The sequence below is a fragment of the Mytilus edulis genome, chromosome 7 (genome assembly GCF_963676685.1).
Source record: "Mytilus edulis chromosome 7, xbMytEdul2.2, whole genome shotgun sequence".
NCBI lineage: Eukaryota > Metazoa > Mollusca > Bivalvia > Mytilida > Mytilidae > Mytilus > Mytilus edulis.
This window is the reverse complement of record NC_092350.1, coordinates 49744960-49763455: the sequence shown is the minus strand read 5'-3', so window position 1 is coordinate 49763455 and position 18496 is coordinate 49744960. Positions and strand designations below refer to the sequence as shown.

Genomic DNA, 18496 nt, shown 5'->3' with positions numbered 1-18496 from the left:
CACCCAACATAAATTATAAGTAGAAGCAAATTGCTTTTTTGCTGCTCTGGTACTAATACTTTTCTGTGCCATGTTAGGCAATGGATGTTCTTCATTTATACTATTTCGATATTTCAGAACCGTTGAAAAATGCCATTTCTCTATCAAAATAGCTGCGACAATATATGGGTTTTGCAGTTTTATTTTCACCAAAAGGTGTTGAAAATTCAGAACTGGACATTTTTTTCAATGAATATCTTATAGTGAAAACGCAAGACCAAACAAGGCTAACATTGTCGCCTATGTAAATATTAACTTATTTTAACCTTTTAGCAAACCACACAACTGAGCTAAAAAAACTTAATAGTTTACAAAATAGAATAAAATCTTTATCTTTTTCCCATTAGAAAAAAATATAAAAATGTAATGATCATTTCCTTACCTCACTAAATAAACAGATAACCATTAGTGTTTTAAATAATTGACATGCTATTTCTATTATTCGTGTAATTCTATATCAGTGGTATTCTAATCCAAGAATCAAAGACGATTTGTTCAATATTTTGGAACTGTCATTTAATTTTTCTACATTTTGCAATAATTGCGTTGTGTTTTGTAGACTTTTGGGTTTTCATTTTCCGTTTAGGGTTTATCTTCGACTCATAATTTTGAAAATCCCTATGATATAAAACGCCATGTAAACATGATTATGATGGATGGACAAATAATATATCCCGTTACAACAATTGTCGAAGGACCTATAAAATGAAAGAAAACACATTAAAGAAGAAAAATGACGATGACAATTCTAATACAAATATCAAGAAGAAGTAATACATCATTACCTACTGTTCGAGGGGAGAAAAAAATGTTTCAAATCTTGTAAGATATATGAATAGATAAACGGTCACGAGATATTTGACCGTCCCAGCTACTCACAGCAAATGATAACTTATCTAAAATTTACATGTTGAGATATATCATATGTCTTACGGATGTCAAGATGGTTCAATATTCAACATTCAACATTCAACATTCAATTTTTTTTTCATTCGTGTCTTAATACTGATGTAACAATAGCATTTTTGTTACACTTCAGTACATGTATGATAGTAATAAATATATACAATAGATAAACAGAAAATACATTCTTTAAAATTGTCAGTTTGTTTTTAAAAAAATTTAAAATTTGGTAGAACTACACTATGTTGATCGAATGTGGTGTTTGTAGGAAGTTACTATCGATACAACAAAACCTGACATAAATTTTCAACACACAACAAATGAGTTTCATTCTGATCAGAATACAAATATGATATTGGAGGATGACAGGTCGCGAAAAAACATCTTATCATGTTACTTCATAAAAACATATTTCTCCCTTTAGGTACAGCAATAAAAGAAATAAAAAAAACAACATATGTTTTATCTTACGAAAATTTATATGTTTGTGCTATGTAAATTCTAATGAATGTTACCGTTGTCTCTATTATGTAACCATATAAATACATTTATTTGCGGACGGATACGGGTTTTTATCGCGAGTACAGCCATCTAGGTGCAAAATTGATACACAAATAGATTAATATTAAGAATAATTCACGAACAGAGTGTCAATAGATTTAAATGTAGTTAAGTATCATTGGTAGAACAACTTACCTTTTTACATGATAATGATTAATGTGTTATAACTTAAAACAGGTTTTTGTTATTCAGCTTGTTGATATTGAAACAAATACTGTTTTCGTTATGCAATTCATTTTTACTGTCGAATAATGATACTAGACTTTCATTTTCATTGAATGGCAATTCATTTCTATCGTACATGCAATGCATTTTCAAAAAAGGAATTTATTAATCAATTAATTTTCATTATATAAAGTTTTCATTTAGCTGACTCTCTAATGAAAATTAGGTAATATATCAATAAAATCCTTAACAATGGCATTTATTGCTTATCTAGTCAATTCTTTTTTCCCCAAATAATTTGTCCAGATCGATATGTAGGATGAAATTTATATCTTTTCCTCGATGTCCTTAAATACATTTATCTTGGACAGTTAAGCCAATCGACGTCCCCGAAAAAGCAAAATTTTCGTTTCTGTTTCGGTCTAAATTTACATCGCATACTAATAAGTTAAACGTTATTAGAGTTTTTTTCATAATGCTTGTAGTTTAAACTTGTGGTTGGTTTGCTTGCTTTGTTTATATACATGTTTGCGTTAGCATTGTAATTAAGAGTTAGCAAACATTCATACACACAAAGCAAAACCAACTAAAACTAAACTGAAAAAATAGAACACCATGTGACTATATGAAAAAGACAGGTATGTAAATTACTTGTAAACATCTCGAAACAAACACTCTGTGTAACTAAAACTTGATTAAACTACAAATAGAACATAGTTGGATGGCTCTTACACTAAAAACGACCGTGCGTTTTATGATTTATTGTTGTTAAAAATATATATTGCGAACTAGAAACCTGCAAATGTTTTTTTATAGACATTTACTTAGAAAACTGTACACTCTTTTACTATTCTTTGTGCAAACCCTATCAATAGGCAAATAAGGCGAGGCAAGATGAATATGCAAACCACCAAACCATTATATTTGCCAAGCATGTGTTTTACTGGCTAGGCGTAGTAATATTTCTCCGATAACCGCTGTGGATTACATGTGAAACTTTTTCAAATGTAAATAGAACACCCGAACTTAAGATCTATTTTCTGCATTTATAGCAAACCCCAAACATAATTTGAATTTTCCTTGGAGTTCGGTATTTTTGTTATTTTGCTATTTATCTATAGAGGAACTCCAAAGTCTAGCATTAAAGCGACGTAAACGATGCTTGCAGTCTCGATCCCTTGTTTGATTATTGCGACTTTAGTAACTTAAGAATAATTATGTATGAACTTGAGATGACTTTTTTCTAAGCCGTATTACCCTTAACATCATTTGATGCCATAACGTACTGAACAAACAAACGTGTCAGAAAAGGGTCATGTGCAAGTTCCAAACAGGCTTCAACAGATCTTTGGTAACATAAAAATCATCCAACATGAACCGATCGAACTTAGCTCGACACTAACCAATACAAATTCCATGCTCTGAAGATCGTCCTATAATCTGCATTGACTGGCGTTAAAGAAAGACCAAAGATTCAAACGGACATTTAAACTTATAAGTCCAATCGAAGGAATATGCCAAAGTACAGACGAAAAGTGAAAAACAGAAAACAGCAATATACAATCACAGCATAGAAAAACAAGCAACGATCAACACGACACTCATAAAGAATTCAGATTTTTAACGCTTACGTCGTTATAATCCATATAAGCACGAGGCAAAAAGATCACGAATCGCTCCCCTGGTTAATATATGCAATTGTTTCCCCTTCATTGCAATCAGTAATATTGTTATTCGTCAAACATCTTATCAGCGGTCATTAGACACTTTTTGTCAAGTTGCCTTATTGGAGATCTTATTTTGCTGAACACGTTTGATCTTACAATTTTCTATATTTTATTAAAGTTTCAGCAAATAAATAAAAAGTAAAATATATCTGACAAGGACAAAAAGTCATATTAGAAATCAAGTGACGATCCGTCCGTATTGATTTCTCCTAAATCACATTGTGTTCAGAATTTTAACTTTGGAAAGTTTTGCGTTATCAACTAAATGTATAATTTCCTTATCCTAATCATTAAGATCATAACTTAAAGTCTTTGAAATTAAAGGTGAAAAAGACATTTCAAGGGTAAAAACTTCAAAATGGGTTTTGAAAAACTAAGGCTTGTCTTCCTCAGGAATAGATTACCTTAGCTGTATTTTGCATTTTTTTTTGGATTTTTGTTCCTCAGTGCTCTTCAACTTTATTTGGCCTTTTTAACTTTTTTGGATTCGAGCGTCACGAATGAGACTTTTGAAGACGAAACGCACGACTGGGTTAAATATAAAATTGAATCCTGATATCTATGATGAGTTTATTTACAACCACTGGGTCGATGCCATTGCTGGTGGAGTTAAAATTCCCCGAGGGTATCACCAGCCTGTGCTGACCTGAATTAGCATTGTTATTTTCATTTTTTTTTAAATTACTGTTTGCAAATGTATGAATTATTCTAAAAAATAAGTATGTTCTTATCCCAGGCAGAAAAAAAACCTAGCCGTATTGGGCACAACTTTTTGGAAATTTTGGTCCTCAATGCTCTTCAACTTATTACTTGTTTTGGCTTTCGAACTTTTTTTCATCAGAGCGTCACTGCTTAGTATTGTGTGGACGCGTCTGGTGTATTAAATTTTAAACCTGGTACCTTTTGTTAGCTATTATTCGTGTGTTTCTCTGTCTTATATGTTCTCCCATTTATTTATATTGTAGTCCTATCATGTTATGTTGTTCCAAATACGGCTAAGGTAATCTATTCCCTGGATAGGAAAGTCCTTACTTTTTCGAAAAATTCAAAGTTTTGTAACAGGAAATTTATAAAAATGACCTAATAATTAGTGTTCATGTCAATACCGAAGTGCTGACTACTGGGCTGGTGATACCCTCGGGGACAAAACGCCAACCAGCAGTGGCATCGACGCAGTGGTGTTAATAGTTATCAAAGGTACTAGGATTATAATTTAATACGCCAGACGCGCGTTTCGTCTACATGAGACTCATCAGTTGACGCTCAGATCAAAATATTTATGAATAAAAACAAGTACAAAGTTGAAGACAATGATGACTCAAAATTTCAAAAAGTTGTGCCAAATGCGGGTAAGGTAATCTATTCCTGGGATAAGAACATCCTTAGATATTCGAAAAATTCAAAGTTTTGTAACGGGAAGTTTATAAAAATGATCATACAATTAGTATGCATGTCAACACCGAAGTGCTGACTACTGAGCTGGTAATACCCTCGGGGACGCAACTTCTGCCAGCAGTGGCATCGACCAAGTGGTATAAATGGTGTTCAAAGGTACCAGGATTATAATTTAATACGTCAGACGAGCGTTTCCTCTACATAAGACTCATCAGTGACGCTTAGATCAAAATATTTATTAAGAAAAACAAGTACAAAGTTGAAGAGCATTCTTGATGACTCAAAATTCCAAAAAAAGTTGTGCCAAATGCGGCTAAGGTAATCTATTCCTGGGATAGGAAAGTCCTTAGTTTTTCGAACAATTCAAAGTTTTGTAACAGGAAGTTTATAAAAATGATCATATAATTAGTATGCATGTCAACACTGAAGTGCTGTTTACTGGGCTGGTGATACCCTCGGGGACGCAACTTCTGCCAACAGTGGCATCGACAAAGTGGTGTAAATGGTGTTCAAAGGTACCAGGATTATAATTTAATACATCAGACTAAATTTTGTATATACGCCAGACGCGAGATTCGTCTACATAAGACTCATCAGTGACGCTCAGATAAAAATATCTATGAAGAAAAACAAGTACAAAGTTGAAGAGCATTTATGACTCAAAATTGGCAAAACTTTTAGGAATTTTGGTCCTCAATGCTCTTCAACTTCGTACTTTATTTGGCCTTTTTAACTTTTTTGGATTCGAGCGTCACTGATGAGTCTTTTGTAGACGAAACGCGCGTCTGGCGTATATACAAAATTTAGTCCTGGTATCTATGATGAGTTTATTTCCAAAAAATTGTGCCAAATGCGGCTAAGGTAATCTACTCCTGGGATAGGAACATCCTTAGATATTCGAAAAATTCAAAGTTTTTTAACAGGAAATTTATAAAAATAATCATATAATTATTATTCATGTCAACACCGAAGTGCTGACTACTGGGCTGGTGCAACGTCCACCAGCAGTGGCATCGACGCAGTGGTGTAAACAGTTATCACAGGTACCAGGATTTCAATTTAATACGCCAGACGCGCGTTTCGTCTACGTAAGACTAATCAGTGACGCTCAGATCAAAATAGTTATGAAGTAAAACAAGTACAAAAGTGCAGAGCATTGGTGGCCCAAATTTCGAAAAAGTTGTGCCAAATACGGCTAAGGTAATCTATTCCTTGGATGAGAAAATCCATAGTTTTTAAAAAAATGCAAAGTTTAGTATCAGGAAATTTATTTAAATGACCATACAGTAAGTATTCATGTTAACACCGAAGAGCTGACTACTGAGATGATGATACCCTTTGTATTGCCATGAAAGCGGGAGGTTTGGCATGCCAAAAAAAAAACAGCTTCAACCCATCATTTTTCTTTTATTAAAATGTCCTGTACCAAGAAAAATGGCAATTGTTATATTATAGTTCGTTTCTGTGTGTGTTACATTTTAATGTTGTGTTTCTGTTGTGTCGTAGTTCTCCTCTTATATTTGATGTGTTTCCCTGAGTTTTAGTTTGTAACCCGGATTTATTTTTTTCTCAATCGATTTATGAATTTCGAACAGCGGTATACTACTGTTGCCTTTATTTAAAAATTAACTGTTTACGAAACTTTTGAATTTTTGAAAAACTAAGGCTGGTCTACCTCTGGAATAGATCACCTTAGCTGTATTTGGCAAAATTTTAGGAATTTTTGTCCTCAACGCTCTTCAAATTCGTACCTTATATGGCCTTTTTACCTCTTTTGGATTCGAGCGTCACTGATGAGTCTTTTGAAGACGAAAGCGCGTCTGGCGTTAATATAAAATATAATCGTGGCATCTATGATGAGTTTATTGACTTGCTGCATAATTTTACCCATGTCATTTTTGTTTTTGTTTAGATTTTTAAGCCACAGTTGGGTTCAATTTTTGTTTTTTGTGCAATTCATATATGGATTTGTCTTGGATCCAACTGATTTTAATATAGCTATTTGAGTATTCCAATAAGTGAAATCAAATTCGAACCATTCTCAGGGGCGGATCCAGGAATTTCGAAATAGGGGGCGAAGTTTTTAAAGATTGCAGAGCGAAGCGAGGCGAAAAATGTTTGTGACCTTTTTTGGGCTAAAAACATAAAATAAGTGTAAAATGCACTTTTTAAACCGGCGGTTCCTGGCGTGGGGCATATATATTCTGTAGTTGCAGAAAAGTGTAAGGGTTGGACATTTTTAATGCTGTATTCTCCCTATTATTTGTCTATCATAAAATGATAGTATGGATCCAAAGCTATGTACTGATATATTTGACGTGGGACTTGTCAGTAAAAAATAGACATGGAAAATTCTCGTTAATTACATGTTAAGTTAGCCTAACCTCACAGATTCCAGATTGGGCTATTCGATGAAATTTACAATACCACCGACACGAGTTAAAAAAGTCAAGCAAGCAATTTTTATTCCAATGTTTGGTTGATATGTTTAAGGGAAGTGAGGGGATCCAAACCAAACAAAGGCTACGAATGAGTCTGAAATGACAACGACTTTATGAATGACGGTCAACTAATGGAGACACAAAGGCCGCACTCAGCAGGCAGGTTGTAGTCTGGTCTTGAAAAAAGTATTCAATATATCAGTTCGGCGAAACAGACATTCCGGTCAGACATGCAAACCCCGGCCTCAAACAAATACGCCCGTTCTTTATTCATCATGTTCAATTAATTCTAAATAATTCTTTTGGAAATTTTCGTTTCTAATAGTAAAAAAGTGAACAAGATTAATGTTTTCATTAATCTTGTCCACTTGACCAGAATTTTTATTTAATGAAAAAATCAGAGTCAGATTTTTCTCTCTCAAATACCTTAGACTGTCTCCTCAAATCAAATGGTTCGTACCTTAGACTTTAAATATATCTAGAGCTTATACTGACTGAGGATCATTGTTCAGCTATCATGTTATTTTAAAATAGGCTGGGGCGTTTCTCAGGGCGTTTGGGGTTAAACCTTTTTTCGTAGGAAAATAATATTGCTGTGGATTTGTTTTTCATGAAAGTGTAACAGAGTATTACTTTTTGTTTGGTTGAATTGTGAAAAAGAAGTCACTACCTTCTTGCTCAATCCTTTATCGCTTTAAAGGTATCACGGTTGTCATCCTCAGACTAAGCATCGTTACTGTTATTTGAATTTAAAAATGACTGAGTAACGTTTTTTTGATGCATTGTTCAATTTCATAATAGCGAATCACATGACTTTGACATAATCATAAAATACCAGCGAAAAATATCTTTATAAGTAAAGAATTGTCGCATAAAAATTAAATACACGGGAAATGGCAAAGTTCACGAGGTCAAGTCTGATTAATCATTTTACAAAAAAAGAAAGTCCAAGCAAAGGGGAGGCGTACGCCCAGTACGCCCCCCTCTGGATCTGCCACTGATTCTAAATATCACAAGAAAGGAAACATATATTCTAGGGATATCTGATGGGTCTACATGACCGTAACCGAAACACCTCCTTCAGTATTAGAAACAGACCAGATCTGGATTTCTGATATAGAAATAAACACACAATGATTATACCACAAGCATGCGAGTGAGAATTTCTAAAAAAATATTAAAGTAAATGCTGAAAAATGTATTCCATAACATCCTACACTGGATATACCAACTCTTAATTACTCTATATATCTGCACCTCAAAAAAGAAATTAGTTACAAAGGATTATAATAAGATACACTTGATTGGCCCTGGTCCTGATTGATTTTAACACAATTACATTGACATGTTTTATTAAAACATATTAAACTTGCTTGAAATTATGATCAGAGTATTTCCAAATTAGCTGCAGAAATCCTATTTTTTTGACAATATGCAAAGAAAAATTATTTTTTTTTTATTGAATTTTGGATGAAAAACATTGCAAAAATATGAAGAAACAAAAAAAATTTGAAAACACATCGTCTTTGCAAATATTTTGCAGATCAGAAAATATAATGTATTGAGTGTAGAAACTGTAATTTAAATAATCTTGACCAAATGACCATCCGTGTGTTTTTGATAACATCAGTGGACACCAATTGTGAGAGAAGCACTTAACCTTATCATTTAAATGCTTGTATAAAAAATCAATTTCATGGTTTCAATGCTGAATATCAGGAAAAATCCGGGCTGTTCTATAAAGTACATTTTACTAGCAATTGTGTTTCCATGTAACTATGTGTTGTTTTTGTATATATGTGTCTTTTATTCTCCATTTCAATACTGCATTAAGATATAATATTGAAGTGGTTTAATTACTAGATACGTTATACAAATACGCTTTCTGATAATCATTTGTAACTAATAACTGACTAGTTTCCTTTCTAAAGTTAACTGAACTTGGGGAATCTAAACCATCTCTTTTAGTTAATAGTTCGCTATGTGTTTGTCCATCAGGGGAGATAACCACGACATTATGTGATCCACGTCCTCCAACATACACGTTACCAGCATTGTCAGCTGATATTCCTAATGGATTCTTTAAAATGTTTTCATTTTTGAATGTCCATTGTTTCGCTCCTTGCAGATCGCAGCATACTACTGTATGATACTTATAACTGGAATAATAAAGTTTGTGTCCAGATATAGTTATGTTGATAAATGTGTCCATGTTCTCAGTAGTTATATCACGTGTTGATTCGTCAGTAAGATCCATGGCTCGAATTGCTTTATTGTTAATGTGATATAGCAGTGTGTTATTTGTCACCGCTATTCCATCGGTTTGTCCACCAGGTGAAAAAGTTTTCTTTACTCTTCGTCCCTTTAAATCAATTAGTGTTATTTGTTTGCCTTGGGTATTCCAACGGGATGATATCGCTATAGTGTTATTTTCATTGTTGTACGCTATACCAAATGCTGCTGTTACATTCACAACAAAGTCAACCGTCCCGTCTTGTTTAACTACAGCAACTTCGTCTAATTCAGGATAGGCGAATACAAATCTACTATCAGGTAATATGCAACATCCTGTAACATAAGATGATTCGGTATTTATAGTCTGTTCTAACTTGACTTGTATATTCTCAATGGGCACAATTGATGATACTTTAGGTACTATCAACTGAGCTTGTTGTTGCTTTTTCCTTACAATGTTCAATGAGGTACTGGACTTGTCAATATATACTTTTCCAAACTCAAGAACACCATTTGCAATGTCAGTCAGTGATGTATTAATGTTAAACTTGATCTCCACACGATTGAGAACATTACTTTCAGTAAGTGAATCAATAAACTGACAGTTTTCATCAACATTACCTTCAAGCTGCTTCAGAGATAGGAAGGTCTGTAGCTCTGATGCGTGTTGTTTTATGTTTGCTATATTCTCTTGGTGCTTGACAACTTTACGTTCATGCTCATCTAAAGCTTTCATTAACTGATGGATTTTTGATTTTTCTCTTCCTTCTGTCTCATGCAATTCCGATATGAAGTCCTCTTGCAGTTTATCGAGATGTTGATTGATATTTAACCGAACCTGTTGAATTTCACATTCGATCTGTTCTCTTTTTTCGGACAATGTTTTCAGAGTACCATTTTTGTCTTGACGGATCCTTTTTATGTTTTCAGCAACTTCATTTAATGTTTCACAAATTTCCAAAAGAGCGTTTGAAGCCTTTGTGTGTTTTACAACATCATCAAGATTGGAAATATTTTGACATTTTGTATGCTTTTCAACGATGCACTTACTACAACACGCACATTCATGTTCATTGCAGTAAATCTGATAATTTTCATCATGGGTATTACATGTCTGCTTAATGTTTGTAATGTAAGTAGGCAATGCATTATATTCTGATATCGGTATAGTTACATGCTTTCTTGTTGCTTTGGAAATTCCATGATGCTTACTGCAGTCTATACAAAGGCCCTCATCACAATCAGAACACCATATGGATGCAGCTTTAAAGACATTTTGAAATTCACATACACCACATGAAGATACAGAGCTTGCCATCATCTACAAGCAAAAGTATATATTGACCGTTAAAAATGTTTCAAAAATTCAGATTTTTTTATCTTCACTACATTTGTAAGTCATTAAAAGAAAGATACAAATAATTTACAGTCATTACTTTTTAGCCTTGTATATTTTGTTATAGCAAAATATCTGCGAGTTTTCTAATATCTGTTTTCAGTGTCTTTGATGATAACCCTGTTAATTCTATTTATGCCGGCCCATCTAAGGATCCTGTAACTGTGTATTTGTTGTTTTTTGCCTTTTCAAGTATGTGTTGTCTATTTATTGGATTGTTTAGTTTTATTATAGAATGAGGATAGCAACATAAAGTAAAATCTTTATTTCAACTAATTTCCGTAAATAATTTATTACTTCAGCACTTATGTTGAAATAGCTGTCTTAATAAACAAATTTGGAAGCCTTTGTGCCGAACATTGAAGACATGTTGGTGACCTTCTGCTGTTGTTTTTTCTATGGTCGGGTTGTTAACTATCTTTACGTAAAAACATCAAATATCAAATATATTTCCCGGTAGAATTTTTAAAACATAACAGTACGTATATCTAACGCAAAGAAGGGTATTCCAACATAAAACATCTGTATGCCTTTATTTAACTAGTGATCAAATTACATAGGAGACCGTGTTAGTATCATGAGCATTTCATATTCATTATATTTTGACTTTATCATAAGGTGGAAGATTTAGCTAGCCATTTGACCAGGTCAACCCACCATTGTTTCTTAAAATGTGCTATACCAAGTCACGAATATAGCAGTTGTTATCAAATGGTTTGTTTTTGTTGCACTTCAGTGTTCCTGCTATTCCTTTGTTTCCCTCTTATAATTGATGTGTTCCTGTGGTTTTGGGTTGTAACCCAGATTTGTTTTCTCTCAATCGATTTGGGACTTTTGAATATCGGTATACTATTGTTGCCTTTGTTTAGAAGCACGAGTACTTTTAATAAAAATAAATGTTTTTCGTTTCTTAAGATAATATGCTTCTATTTGCATCTATTTAAACGATTAATCCTCTTTGTTATCGTTTTACAAACGAATTTAAACTGTGATACAATAATCAATAGGAAATCTCCAAAGTTTGTTCTTCTAGCAATATTAAATGATGTTTTATAAGACATTTTGCTAGTAAAGCCAAAGTACGACAAGCAGTACAATATTTCCCATTTAGCTAAGCACAGGACAATACTCATCCATGATTGTCCAAATAATTTATATGACAACTAGAAAACTGGTCGTGTTCCAAAATTTGTAAAAAAAGGACTTTTACATTCAAAACGTGTCTATAAACTATTATTATTAAATGCAACATTTCAAGTTAAAGGATATTTCCTACGAAATCATATTTTGTGGTAGCATATAAATCTGAAAAAATATAGAGGGTGGGGAAATTGTTTTGACAAGTTTTACCTGCTGTTTTTTTTTTGCTGTTACTATTATTATAGATACTTTTCAAGTATCTTTCTAAACATGAAAACTCGAGAAGTTCGCAAAAAGTAAATTCTTCTCCATATGCAAATATGAAATTAATATATACAGTGTTTCATTTTTCTTATGTATAACAGATACTTGTCACTAATTTGCGTTTCAGATTGGATGATTTGGCATTCCAATTGTTTGTAGTTTCCAGATCGAATGGAACATGTATGAATGAACAAACTTCCCATTACAACACACACTCGTCTCTGAATGTAACAAGTTTATACTTTAATATATAGAAGAATGAAGGTACATATGTTTTAAGAGATATATGCCAGCTGTGTGAAAACGTCACAGCAATGTCACGAGAGAAACAAATGCATTGCGTAAGGCAACGTTAACAAGAGTCATAATATTAATATGCACTTTAACTGATCATTGGGTGTGAACACTGGATACTGATTAAACTAGACAAAAAAATAGTCCACAATGTATTCTAAAGATAGCAAAAGCGATATGAACAAAATCTTGTTTTTTCTTGTTTTTTTTAGGTTAATTTGTTAATTATGTACATGCAATACGAAAACCGTCTTTACAGAAATTAGAGCATACTTTGATAATCATCAATGAATTTGTGGGGAAAAAAAAGTAAATTTCGGAAATAATATTTATAGATAAAACGTATGAACAATTTGTAATAGTAAAAGTTGAATTAGAAGTTTATGTGGAAATTAAAAGACCTACGAACATTTTGTAGAATTTTAAAATAATCGAATTGGTATAAATGCTCTTGTTACGTTTCTTTTCTAAATATTCAATCGTTACATATATATAGTGAACAGTTTAATTTCTTATCAAGTTCTAACTAGAAAATAACACATTTTTTTCTAGGTCATCGTAGTAATGCTGTTCGTAGTTACAAAAGGACAGCAAACTTCCAACAAAATGAGTCATCAGAGATCTTGTATGGCAAAAAGCAGAAACTACCAAGTGCACAGAGATATGAGGCACAGAGACGAAACTACAATCGCAAGAGGAAAAAAAACTAGTCATGACACATCACACCAACTGAAGTTGTTAACATAGAGTCTTTCCGAAGAGAATTCGTCGCTGAGGCAACAACACTTAGTGTCACATTCAATATAAAGCTTTAAATATTTAATGTTAAATAATGCTATTTCAAAAATAAAATTATGAACGTTGTGTAAATGTTCATGAATTGTACAGTGTTTGTAGGTCTATTGTACTTTTTGTAGTGTATCATGTTGTAAGACCTAGAGAGTTTCGATATAGCAATTTCCTATGAAGAAATCAACGTTGAATGGTGGATTTTTCTCTCCTTTCGTGACCCCAATTGGTCATTTATTGGGCGTGTCTCATTAGTGAGAACGTTAGTGAGTTTTTAAAATTCAACCCCAACTTAAAGACCTGCACCGGGTCCTTAAGTTAAAAGGACATTAAGTAAACAATAGTCATTCTGACCTTTGTTAAATAGGATCGTCCAGGTATCTTAAAATATAATTCTTCTTTGACTAACAAAGAAATTGAAATGAGCAGGTTTGAAATGACGATTAAAGTTCGATAACCCTTGAACGACTAGTATGAAGATTATCAAAATCATTGGATATGTTCATGATGTAGCTAAGGCCAGTTGACGCAATATTATAAAAATTTATTAAACCATACCTGACGTATCATTAAACGTGATGGGGAAACATGGTATACAAGACACAACCTTTTCTGATAGTGTACACGGAGAAAAGATGTGTGTTAGAGAACATCTATCACATTATGTGTACATACTAGTCACAAAATTACTTGTTAAAACATGATAACTATACGCAATGGAGCTCAGATGGTATATAATACTATTCCTTTCTTTAAATATCATTGAAATGAAATAAAGCAGCAATAATTTTACCTGAATTTGATGTAATTACACAAATGTCTTTAACTTGATAAAATATTCCAACCAGGAAGGTAAACAAACGAAATAGTCACGAGGTATGTCGAATCTATTGACGACATCTGTAAACATACGTCATTCATGTTCAAATAGCGCATACCTTTAAATGTATAAATTATATATATTTGTATACACAGTTTGTTAATTTCACGTTAGTATGAAAAAGAAGAGCAATTTGATTACATATAGAAAATATGTAAGGAATTTGGAAAGAGGTATTAATGTGTATAGGAAATCACGATCCAGTACAAACATTTTTTGAATCTTTTTATAAATTGTAAATTTAATTGCAACGACCAATACTTAACTAAAAAGGTAACTTGATTGCAAATAAAAAAAAAATTTGGATAGAACATTTCGTTACGCTAACCTATAAAAATCAAGGTGTTCGAGTATATAAAGGTGCAATTTAGTGGGACTTTAACTATTTTCCGATGATTTAGTCATGTATAGAAAAGCATTTAAACAGATAGTTTTCTCTCATACCTTAAAGAAAGTCACCTGTCGAAAGATATTAATTCCGGTGTCAAAAGTCGATAATATGAAAATGGACTTTTAGGCATGAGGATATTCCAACCAATATTAATGTGTTTTATACGTATATACTGGTGATAAGTGCACATCTTTTTTTACATGAATACAACTACTGCCCACATCATTCGCAACGAACTTTTTACAAGAACATGCATATCAATGCCGACATCAGTTTCAAAACTTGTTTATACTGAAATTCCGATGAAAACATCTGCGTGACAACCTAACAATGCATTAATACTGATGATGCCACGTGACCAGTGGCACAACTTTGCAATGTATGTATACGGATAATGACATCAGCGACACAACTTCGCAATGCATGTAAGCTGACGATGACATCAGCGACACAACTTCGAAATGCATGTATACTGATATAAATATCACCAACACACATTTGCAATTCATGTATAATGACAATGACATCACCGACACACATTTGCAATTCATGTATACTGCAATGACATTACCGACACAACTTCGGAATACATGTATACTGATGATATCATCACCGACACAACTTCGGAATACATGTATACTGATGATATCATCACCGACACAACTTTGCAATTCAAAGACACTGATTAGTACATGATCAACACAAATTTGAAATGCATGTATACTTATAAAAACATCAGCAACACAAGCTTGCAATGAGGATCAAATCAGTGCCATAACTTTGCTATACACTCATTCTGATGTTGACTTCAGTGGCAGAACTTTGTTTTACATGCTTAAATCAGAATTAATGATGAAATCAGGTGTATACTTTTGTTTTAAATGTATACAAAAATGACAGCAGTAACTCAACCTTGCTTTAAATCCATACTAGATAGTAATGCTTATGAAATGTAATTTTTGACCTTTATTTTATTTTCGTAAATTGTATTTTATAATTAAAATGTTGTTCTTTCATTGATATTATTATACTGGAGATTTAAATGAAATTAAAATCTTCAATATAATGCATGATGATTGAATGAATTGCTAGCTGTTAAACCCCCAGATGTGCATATTCCGGACTAGAATATATAAATGCAAACTTAATTCTGTATTAGAACGACAATCAACCTATTTATACTCTTATTGATAGCGCTGCGTGCTAAGCAGAGAAACAACTAATATTTTTTTTTTATCTCTGATTTGCCCAAGGTAGGGTTTGAACTCACGACCTTTCTCATTTAATGCGAACAAGGTTATGGCAACTGTACAACGAAACGACAGAGCCGATTTAGACGACAAAATTAACCCAAACATCTATGAATCAATCATTATCCTCATGTCTAAAATCAATTTGTTTTGCTTGACGGTTTTTGAAATACTTACATCTAATACTTACAAAACGGTCATCAATTTATTGTAAAAGGTTAGGCATACAAACGTTTCCTGGCATTAGAAATTACTTCAGCTACATGTTGCAAAAATCGTTCGGAGTATTGTGTTCTAAATGCTCTACAACTTCGAACTGTATTCGGCATTGACTCTTTTTTTATTGAGCGTCACTGATAAGGTATGTGTAAAAGGTAGACAAAACACGTGAATAGCGTACAAAATGTTGATACAGGAGCATAAACATATGTTGAGTTGTATTAAATTCACCAAATCAACTTCTGAGTCGTCTTACTTTTATAATGATACAATTAACAATCTCACTGCACCAAATGCGCATTTTGACAATTATTGTCTCTTTAGTGATTTTCGAGGGCAAAATATTATAAATTAAAAATCACACAAACGCTGATATACCACATCAGTTTCTAAAATAAAAATTCCATTTATATACTGACAACTTTTCAATCTAATAACTTAAATATGGCCTAAATAAAAAAGTTTTTGAACCGAAAGTCTGATTTATATAAATACCTACAAGATAATGCACATAAAATAACATGGCGTATCATTTACAAACAATGTCGAAGGAAATGCTAAAAATTAAAATTTTGAGCATAGTATTTTGTTTGCCTTAAGGCGTTATTCATCTTTCTATTGTTATCGTTTCCCATTGTTGATTTTTTAGTTTAATTTCTAGAAACGGTAAAAAGATATGATTTTTGGTGATAAGTTGCAACTAATAACTGATTTGTTGCTCTCCCAAAGTTAATTGACCATGGTGATCTAAAATTTTCGCTTAGAGTTAGGAGTTCCTTATGTGTTCGTCCATCTGATATCAATAAGATAAAAAAGTAATTGAAGCAAAAAAAAAAAGGTACATGAAATAACGTAATAACATAAGTTTACATATACATATGTACCTAGTAGCATTTAATAAAACAACATTTGAACTTATTATTACCATATTTTTTTTCAATTGTAATTTTATGTTTATGTATATTTAATGTTACCCGATATGGAGTTCTTCTAAAAATAAAAATCATTTGAATGGGTATTTTTGGTGTATATACATGTATCACACGTGCTACCTACATGTACAATATACGGAAATGACACGGCTGGGTATTGTAAAGTTACTGAAGGAAGATTAATGTCAGGTGTATAATCCCCGGACGAAGAATTTACTGGTGTGTCAAAACGTTTAAGTGTAATTTGTCATATTGTAAAGGTTTGAATCGCGCTCGTTTCTCCTTTTTTTATAATATGAATTGCGCCAATAAATGGAATTTGACACATTCCCCATTTCCATTCTCTATTTTATTAATTGTGTTATAATAACCTCGAAAGGATTCACCTATTTACACCTTCATGTAACATTAGAATACTGACTTCAACTGTTTAATAACTTTATAATTACTAAAATTACTAAAATTTGAAATTATGTACTTTAAGAAAGTCTCCTTTTGTATGCCATGTTTTTTGTGTCAATTCTATCATTCCATCAGGTCCTTAATGCACTATTTTGTTCTAAGTGCATGCACCAAGGAGGCGCTTTGCGGTATTTCTTCTTGCACCTTTAAATACCGGAAATGACCTCCTCAGTCACTAAGAACAAGCATTTGAAAACAATTTTATAATATTTGCGCAATTAAACGATTGTTTTATTGGCGCCAATGAATGCTGTAGTTTTTACAATAAAGTGATACAAAAAAAGAATTGGCGTAATTTAGTTGTAGCGCAAATTAATTCTTTTTTAGTGAAACTGGATATCGACCTTCAAAACATTGTGTGTACACAAACGAAACAGTATTCATCTTTTTCGCAGTCTAGCCGGAGAATAAAAGTTTTGTGTAGGATTTCAATTTTAGAATGTAATGAACAAGTAAGAAGATCGTTAGAAACCTTAAGCGAATCGGAAAATGAGCTATGCACGATGAAAGGGAAAAGTTTGGTTCGTCGATCAAAAAATTTCATAGATGCATGTGATAATTGTAAAATTTCAAGTCTTTAAATAACATCCATTTGTAGAACTGATTAGTTCGATCCTTCAAATAAGTGTAAAATAATAATAAAAAAATATATTATTTAGTCTCTTCCATGTAAATACTGTAGATTTGTATTTGATCATCTATTGCAAACATAATGCCCAGTGACAAATATTTCATGTATTCGTGCAAAGAACAAATCAACTTCTTTTAGAATACAATTGATTGGTTATTTAAGGTAAATGATTTGCGACAGAATAAGTGAAACTTGGCCAGAAGCTTACCTCTATGATAAAGACATATAAAAAAGGTAGAGTTATTTTTTAATTCTGTATTTTACTCATACATGGACTTAAGCACTTTTAACAGTAAAAAAACAGTTTTAACACCGACAGCAGGAATCACAAGCGACGCTGGTTCCATAGATATCTTCAACGAATTTTTATATATCCCTGGCA

General features: G+C 32.5%; 1 protein-coding gene across 1 annotated transcript; it reads right to left on the bottom strand.

The window, feature by feature from the left end:
- Positions 1-9060: 9060 nt before the first annotated feature.
- Positions 9061-14232, bottom strand: LOC139481703 (uncharacterized). Its single transcript, XM_071265174.1, has 2 exons — positions 14143-14232; positions 9061-10787 (listed from the first exon to the last, which is right to left on the bottom strand). The coding sequence occupies exon 2, from the start codon at positions 10785-10787 to the stop codon at positions 9084-9086; it is 1704 nt and encodes a 567-aa protein (XP_071121275.1). The 5' UTR covers positions 14143-14232; the 3' UTR covers positions 9061-9083.
- Positions 14233-18496: the final 4264 nt, after the last annotated feature.